At 37.5% G+C, this 8397-nt stretch overlaps 1 protein-coding gene across 1 annotated transcript; it reads right to left on the reverse strand.

Annotated features, from left to right (window-relative positions):
* Positions 1–5699: 5699 nt before the first annotated feature.
* On the reverse strand, positions 5700–7039 carry LOC140015090 (uncharacterized). Its single transcript, XM_072066972.1, has 3 exons — positions 6902–7039; positions 6521–6817; positions 5700–6416 (listed from the first exon to the last, which is right to left on the reverse strand). Exons 1-3 carry the CDS (start codon positions 7037–7039, stop codon positions 5700–5702), a joined length of 1152 nt encoding a protein of 383 aa, XP_071923073.1.
* Positions 7040–8397: the final 1358 nt, after the last annotated feature.

An 8397-nucleotide genomic window follows, 5' to 3' on the forward strand; every position in this document is an offset into this window, starting at 1 on the left:
TTTATAGCTTAATGCTTAATAAGCTAAATTGTACAATTTTGCCCTTCTATCTTTTAATCCAAAAAGGAAATAGAACCTATGATTTAATTAGCTTAAAATTGTTAGGTATGAAAATGACAATATTTATTTTTAAATCAAAGTAATATAAAAAATTATATTATGAAAAATTCCAAATATCGGTGCAAATATATTTTTAAATCAGAGTTTGATAAGAAAAGTCCAAATATAAGCAAAAGGAAGCTGCAATAAACAAGTTTTAAATTAACACCAAATTATATAGAAATTTAATTACTTCAATGGAAAAATGTTGAAGCAAAACAACAAAAAATCAATGTCACATACCTTGGAAATAATGAATTTGAGATCGGTGAGTACGGTAGCAATAAAAAAAATTGGGAGGAAAAAAATGACAAAATTATGAAAGAGTAGAAAGATGGAAAAAGATAAGGAGTAGACAGATGTGAGGAGCATAGAGAAATTGTAAAAAAGTCATTAAATAGGGAGAAAATAGAAGTAAAAAGCCATTAGACAGAGAATGTCAGGTTGTTTAATTAGATAAGGATTTTGGATAGAGAATATTAGGTTGTTTAATTATATAAGGATTTTGGATGTAATTAACAAACAAGGATAGATTTGGTAGATAAGATAAAGTAGTTAAAGTAAATCTCTTGATTCTTATCAAATTAAGCATTCAGTTACGATTCTTGAGCTAAAAAAAATACATACAAATTCAACACCACTTAATAAGTTCAGCAGAAAAATTTTTATTTATCAAACAGCCAAAACATCTGAATGTCTGAATGAATTTAGTTTCAGCACTTTTTTATGTTATCAAACAGACACTTAGTGGGGAAAGGCTCAGCACGACCAGAGAGATCAATAGAGAGCGAATGATCACCATCGAATCAGATGGATGCACACGCATTCATATAAATTTAGAATAAGTCATATATAGTTGCATATTAATAGAAGATAAGGTTTAAACTCTTGATCTCTCACTTTACAAAGGCTTAAAAGTCTCTCTTATGAGTGATTAGGGATGAGCAACTCCAAAATTTACTAAATTTGAAATAAATTTCGAAACTTGAATTCGGTTATTTATAATTTGATTGATAATTTAGAAATCCCGAAGTATAGATAATTGAATTAAGATTAAATATGGCCGTGGATTTTTTCAATTCAAAGCTACAAGTATAAATTAATATAGGTTCTAGGAATTAAAGATCTTGGATTCAATTATTCTTTTTCCATCCCCATTTCTTAAATCTTAAATCTCACCCCTCCCATCCGTTGAAACATATATATATATGTAGATGTAGATGTATCTATGAATATATATGTAGATGTATGTATGTGTTCATGTATATGTGTCACTCCTCTATATATTACTTAACTCTCTCTCTCTCTCTCTCTCTCTCTCTCTCTCTCTCTCTCTCAACCATATTAGTCAGTGGCCACTATACTTTCACTCTCTCATACCTCAATCAGACCTCTATCTCCTTACTTTTCACTCATCAAACACTGCGAGCATCATTTCTTACAGCAATTAGCATGAGAGGAGCTTCTAAAAAATGTTTTGCCATTTGTGGGATTTGATTGTAATTTGACCAAAGTATAGGGCATATTTTGTAATTTGGTTAAATCTCAAGGAAAGTAGATGTAATTAACCAGTTTCAAAAGTACATCCTTAACAAATCGTAGATTTGATATCCAAACACCTTTTTATCTTAACATGTGAATCCAAAAAATTCCTATTGTTGGAGGTAGGATCCTACTCGTTGGCGTAATTGTCAAGTTGCAAGTGTTTGACTTGTTAATGTAAATTTATTGTGAAAATCATATGGTTTGTTTTGTTACAATAATTTGCAAAAAAAAAGAAAAGAAATGAATATTGTTCATCTTGCATCATAAATACAATCACCAACTACCTTTTTATATCACATTTATTACATCACAAAGATTGCTACACTACTGTTTCAAATAAATTTTTTAAAACTAATCTCCTATCCAAATACATCCTATAGTGTTTAAGCTCTAAAAAGTCGAAACCTTTCATTTTTTTTTCTTTTTTTTCACCATAAAATAGCATTCATGTTTAGTTTAGAATAGTTCCAAAACTTTTGTTAAAGGTAATTACTACAAAATTCTTCTATGGATATGATAATTTTATAAAATGCAAAAAGGAAATGTAGGCGATAGAGTGGAGTATGTAAAATTTGAATAGGGCAATGTAGTCAACAAAGAAAATTTACAATATTGCAAGGAAGCAAATATGCTGCATTAAAAATATTACTAAGTTTTAAGTTTATTATGTAAATTTCTAAAACCCCTAAATTAGAGTTCTATAAAGGGTTAAATCCAAAACACTCCTTGTGGTAGCAGGTCATATATATTTTATTTATTCATTCTTTATAATTTTTCCTTTTCTTTATTCTGAAATGCCATCCTTTTCCTTTTTATATATTTCTTTATGAATTAATGTTCTAAATACTGACAATATATACACTTTCACCATTGAATGTATAATATATAATCTGAATTTGAATTTAAAATCTAAAATTTACATATATGTCATGCATCCAATCATTGTGTATATATACTATCAGTGTATATAAGATTAACTATTTCTTTATTTCCTTTTCATTCTTTTCTTCTTCTTCCTCATCATTCCCGCCATCCGAGTTGTCATCTTTGCTATTGCTACAAACTCTACCCCTCACCACTCTCACCACCACTGTTGCAAGTTCCAGCCACCTTCCTCCTCTTCCCCTTGTCACCCTTCCTTACCCTCTCTCCTTCTCTTTTTTTCTCGCCCAGCCATGACATCCATTTCTCTTCCTCTTTTTCTCTCCTCCTTCTACCACCTTTTTCCTTTTCTGCCTTCTCCTCCCTTTTTTTTTACGGAAACGATAGGAAATATATTGATTTCAAAAACAAGCTATACAAGCTTGAGCAAAGGCCCATTACGAGCTTTACAATTGTGTCGTTTGACACAGAGGACTTAGATATTCCTCATCTTGCACTAATGTAGTAGCATACTTGCTAATTCTTCTCCCTAATCTATTACACTGGTTTTCAACCAAGCTGAATGAGCAGTTCATAAACAAAGCTTTGAGCATGTGAATGTCTTCCAATTGACCAAAAAGTCTGATGTCTTGTGTCTTGTGAGTTCGCAGCATTCGTAACAACTGAGCGGATGAAACTAGCAGATTAACCTCTGGCCAAGGCATTTGTCTGATTTTGCACAATGATAATTTGAGCGCAGCAATATAATCCAGTAAAATGTCACCTGTACTTCTGTCGTGCATGGCCCATGCAGTGTGCACTTTGTTGTCTTTTGTTGCCACTATGCCAATGCCAACAATTTTGCTTTCCTTCAGCTGGCTCACCTCCACTTCAATTGTCATCTTGTTGCTGTGTCTAATATGTGACACGGTCCCTCTTCATCACTAGCTGATGTTTCTTGGCTGCTCACCCGCTTCTCTCTACTTGTCACTTCAGTGTACTCTATCCATTCTAGATGAGCTTTCTGTACAATGTCAAAAGGATTCCTGCACTTGTTGTTAAAGACCTTCTCATTTCTCGCTTTCCACAGTTGCCAGAGAATGTTCACAGTAAGAGCTTGGTGCTGGTGACCTTTATTTCTGCTTGTTGCTTCCATTAGTCCACTCCACCATTTGTTGAAATTGCCTCTACTGTCAGCAATGCCATCCCACTGCACTGGTGCGAACTTCCATACTTCCTTTGCTGGATTGCAAAAGAAAAACAAGTGTTCTATGGTTTCCTCTCCTGCGCCACATACTTGGCAAATTGGTTCCCTCATTCTAGTTCCGTAGTATATGAGCTCGTTCACTGGTAGAGCTTGGTTCAGACATTTCCAAAGACAGGTCTTGTGTTTACCCTTAATGTCCATTCTCCACATTTTGCTCCGATCTTTCTCCTTCTGTCCATTAAAGTTAGTTTCCCCTTGCCCTCTAGCTACTCCCCTTCCAATATTAGTAGTTTTCTCCTCCCCTTCCAACATCTTGTAGGCTGACTTCACAGTGTAGTTTCCATTGTTGCTTGCTATCCAGTAATTGCTATCTGCCCTTCCTGCCACACTTATTGGAATTTTGAGGATTTCTTTAGCATCTTTGCCATTGAAAGTACTGAAAATCAGTGGTCTATTCCACCTAAAGTTTGTTATCAGTTCTTTCACTTTTGTTAGGCAATAGCTTTGGGGTTTAGGAGTAATAGGTGTCCCCCTCCTTTGTTATTTGGGATCCAACGATCTTTCCAAATGTTGGTACTGCTACCATCCCCAATTTTCCTCCAAATTCCTTTCCTTACTTCATCTCTAACACTGGCCATACTCCTCCAAACCCATGAAGCAGTTGGGCTCACCTTACACTAGAATAATGATCTGTCTGGAAAGTACTTTGCCTTCATAATTTTGCTTAGCAATAAATTTGGGCAAGTTACCATTCTCCAGAGTTGCTTGCCAAGGAGAGCTTTATTAAAATTTTGCAGGTCCCTGAATCCCATTCCCCCTCTGCCTTTGTCCTTCGTAAGTTTTGACCAGGAACACCAATGCATCTTCTTTTTTCCCTTGTCTTCTCCCCACCAGTACCTTGCCATCATAGCACTAATATCTTTACAGAGTTTTCCTGGAAGTTTGAAACAGGACATGGCATACATAGGCAAGGCCATTGTGATGGCTTTTAGTAGCACTTCCTTCCCTGCATTGCTGAGCATTTTGTTTTTCCAGCTTGCCATCCTTTGTTGGCAATTATTTTTTATAAAATCAAACAGTTGCTCCTTCGTCCTTGTAATGACCATAGGTAGTCCAAGATATTTACCTTGGTTTACCATTTGGACATTTCCTAACTTTCTGCACACAGTAACTTTCTCTCCCTCTGGTGTGTTCTTACTGAAAAACACGGATGATTTGTCATAGTTTGCCATTTGACGAGAGCTTTTTTCATATTTGGCTAGAATGTTCATGAGCTCCTCAGCTTGATCTGGGCTTGCTTTGCAAAAACTAAAGTATCATCAGCAAAGAACAAATGTGATACTGATGGGCCTCTTCTACTGATACTAATACCTGACATCAGTTTGCTTGCCTCGGCTCTTCGCAGCAAGTTTGATAGACCCTTAGAACAGATTAAGAACAAATAGGGGGACAGAGGATCCCCTTGTCTTATACCTCTCTTGGGAGTGACATAGCCTTTCTGATCACAATTAATCTTGAACGAGTATGAGACAGTTGATACGCATTTCCATTTCCAGTTTATCCATCTCTCTGAGAATCCCATTTTCTGTATGATTGCACCTAAGAATTTCCACTCAACCCTATCATAGGCTTTTGCCACGTCAAGTTTTAATGCCATACACCCTACTGAACCTTGTCTTTTGTTTTTCAGATAATGGAGATATTCATGGGACACAATGACATTATCTAATATTTGTCTCCCTGGAACAAAAACTGCCTGGTTCTTGCTTATACAACAGTCCAGAACATGTTTAAGTCTGTTGGCAAGCACTTTGGAAATGATTTTATACAACACATTGCAAAGACTTATGGGTCTGTACTGTTTAAGATTGATTGGCATCTCAACTTTGGGAATCAAAGAGACAACCTTGTGATTAAGAGACTTTAGCATGAAACCTAAGTGGAAAAAACTCTGGATAGCTGGAACAACATCAGACCTGATAACCTTCTAGAATTTTTGGAAAAATAGAGGTGTCATCCCATCAGGCCCAGGGGCTTTGTTGGGATTCATAGAAAAAAGTGCAGACTTAATTGTGTTTGGTATTTCCCTCAAGATATCCTCAATGCCTTCTGTGCCCTGACTATCAAAGAGTTGTTGGTAGTAGCTAACCACTTCCTCTCCTAGTTCCTTCTCACTTGAAGTTCGTGATCCATCATCTCTTTGTACATTAATCATCCTATTCCTTTTCATTCTACCTTTGACACTAGCATGGAAAAACTGTGAATTTTTGTCCCCCTCCTTCAACCAAGTAACTCTAGATTTTTTAGACCAGTACATTTCCTCATTAGAGTAAGCTCTCTTAAGTTGAGTCTTAAGGTCATCCATAGCTCCTCTGTGAAACTCAGTTGACTCTCTAAGCCTCTCCATGTCTGCCTTGATTCTGTTAATCTCTTTCCTAGAGTTATGCTGAAAACTATTTTTCCACTTCAGAAGAGCCACTCTACAATTAGAAATCTTTCTAGTGACTTGGTACATTCTTGATCCTTCCACTTCTAATTTCCAAACTTTCTCAATCACTTGTGTAATCCTTTCTTGCTGTATCCATCTTTTGTCCAAAATGAATTTTTTCCTTCTTTTGGCCTGTTCAGGTTCAGTATCAACCATAATCATACTATGATCTGAGCTGTAATTGTCGACATGTTTGCACCTTGTTTTGTCAAAAATCTGGAACCAGGTATGAGTACAAAGCATTCTATCCAACCTTTGTTTAATTTCTCCTTCATTTTCCAGTTATTACACCAAGTCCAAGGATTTCCATCAAAACCTACATCGATTAGCTCATTATCAGCAATGAATTGCTTAAAATCTCTAAAGGTCCACTCCTCTCTTCTTCTTCCTCCCCATTGCTCTTCATTGGACACTATATCATTAAAATCTCTTGCAACTATCCACCTTTGTCCCCATAGTCTTTTCCTTTCATTCAACACTTTCCACTGATTCTTCCTAGTTGCTGCATCACAACTTGCATATATACCAATCAGCCACCATTCGGTATGTTGATTGTGGTCCACTATATGAGCCTCAATGGTGAACGCTGTCTTATGTATTTCTGTAATTTTCACTTCCTATTTCCACAAAAGGGCCATCCCCCCAAACCTATTCATAGACTCTACAATCGCACTATGATCAAAATTCTTCCTTTTCCTAACAGTCTCCATATACTTGTCCCTATTCTTAGTTTCACACAAGAAAACAACACTTGGGGAGAGGAGGTTGCAAGCCTCCCTCAGCTGGGGAATTGTCAAGGGGCTCCCTGCACCTTGGCAATTCCACACCAGCACTCTCATTGTCCACTTGGGGACCCATTAAGGCTGGTCTCCCTCCCACCTTCAGCAATCTCTAACCGTATTTCCAAGGACTGATCCATCTTATTCCTTTTTAAATTCAAGCACTCACCTTCAGCTACTTCCATTTCAGTATCCTCTTGATACGATTTCCTTTTTCCTCTAGTCTCTATTTTACTGACATTTCCATCCGTTTCACCTAAAGAAGTCCTCTTCCTACTCAGAGGCTTAAGTTGTCTTCTAATCCTAGTGTTCATCTTCTGGATAGCCACCTGTTTCCTCTCCTGTATCTCATTTTCTACCTGCAGCATTTCTTCCATCCCTACATCCCCCTCATCCACAGTTACAACATTTGTTGCCTCGCTTCTCCTCTCCCTCTCAATGTTACATTGATCTCCTGACCTCATATCCTGTCCTTCAGTAATGCTATTTGTCTCCTTGTCTTGTACCTCAACAGGTGCTGAAACTCTCGGATTTCTGCTTGTCCCCTCTAAACTATCCTCCTGGCTCATTATACTTGGAATTGCTTGGGCCTCCCTTTCCTGTCCTTCTATCACCTTGGTTAGCACCTCTTTTCTCATAACCCTTTGTTCATAGCCTCCCTTCGTGCCATTCTCCAAACCCTGAGGGTCCTCACTTCCTCCTTTTCGCACCAGTTCCCCATCCTTAAAACCCCACAGCACCTTATCTTGTCTTCCTCTACTTATGGTCTGTTCAGCCTGTGAAATTCCTTTATTCCAGTTACCTCTTAGCCAGGGTCTGTATTGGTTATCTGATAGTCCTCTCCCTATGGTAGGAGAAGTTTTACAATTTCTCTCACTATGTCCAACTATACCACACCCATAACAGAAGTCCGGGCACCGTTCATACTTGAAACTAATCTGTTTCCCTACTCCACTAAGCTTTACTACTGATCCTCTCACCAGTGGACAGGAAATATCTACGATCACCAACATCTTCAAGTGCCTCCCTTCCTTTCCTCCCGTTTGGGGTATTATAACCTCCTTCAGTTCTGGAAAAATGGATCCAATTTTCCACCCAACCTCTTTCGAGATCCAATGTACAGGAAGATTCCACACCTGTATCCACAAAAGAGCCAACTTAAAAGCACCATTGTCCTCCTCTATCCCATTATACCATCTTCTGAGGATCAATATTTGGCTATCTACTATCCAAGGTCCTCCATTCAGAATCCTCTCTCTATCAGTAGCACTCAGAATGATAAACTGAAACAAGTTAGGTCCTAACTCCATAACAGTCAACCCACGAGGATAGCCCCAAGCAGGCTTACAAAATTTTTCACCCCCACAAAATTAATCATCTTCTCCCCTATCACTCTTCCTACCAGACTCAGCTGGCAC

Source organism: Coffea arabica, chromosome 10e, assembly GCF_036785885.1.
Source record: "Coffea arabica cultivar ET-39 chromosome 10e, Coffea Arabica ET-39 HiFi, whole genome shotgun sequence".
In the NCBI taxonomy this organism is placed as follows: Eukaryota; Viridiplantae; Streptophyta; class Magnoliopsida; order Gentianales; family Rubiaceae; genus Coffea; species Coffea arabica.

What these genes read in the sequence shown, in the direction of transcription:
- LOC140015090 (XM_072066972.1), bottom strand. Translation starts at nt 7,039, where the DNA reads ATGAGAGTGCTGGTGTGGAATTGCCAAGGTGCAGGGAGCCCCTTGACA. An exon ending in GGGACAAGTATATGGAGACT is followed by an intron (nt 6,818 to 6,901) that starts GTTAGGAAAAGG and finishes TTGTGGAAATAG; the next exon opens with GAAGTGAAAATTACAGAAAT. An exon ending in CTGATAATGAGCTAATCGAT is followed by an intron (nt 6,417 to 6,520) that starts GTAGGTTTTGAT and finishes ACCTGGTTCCAG; the next exon opens with ATTTTTGACAAAACAAGGTG.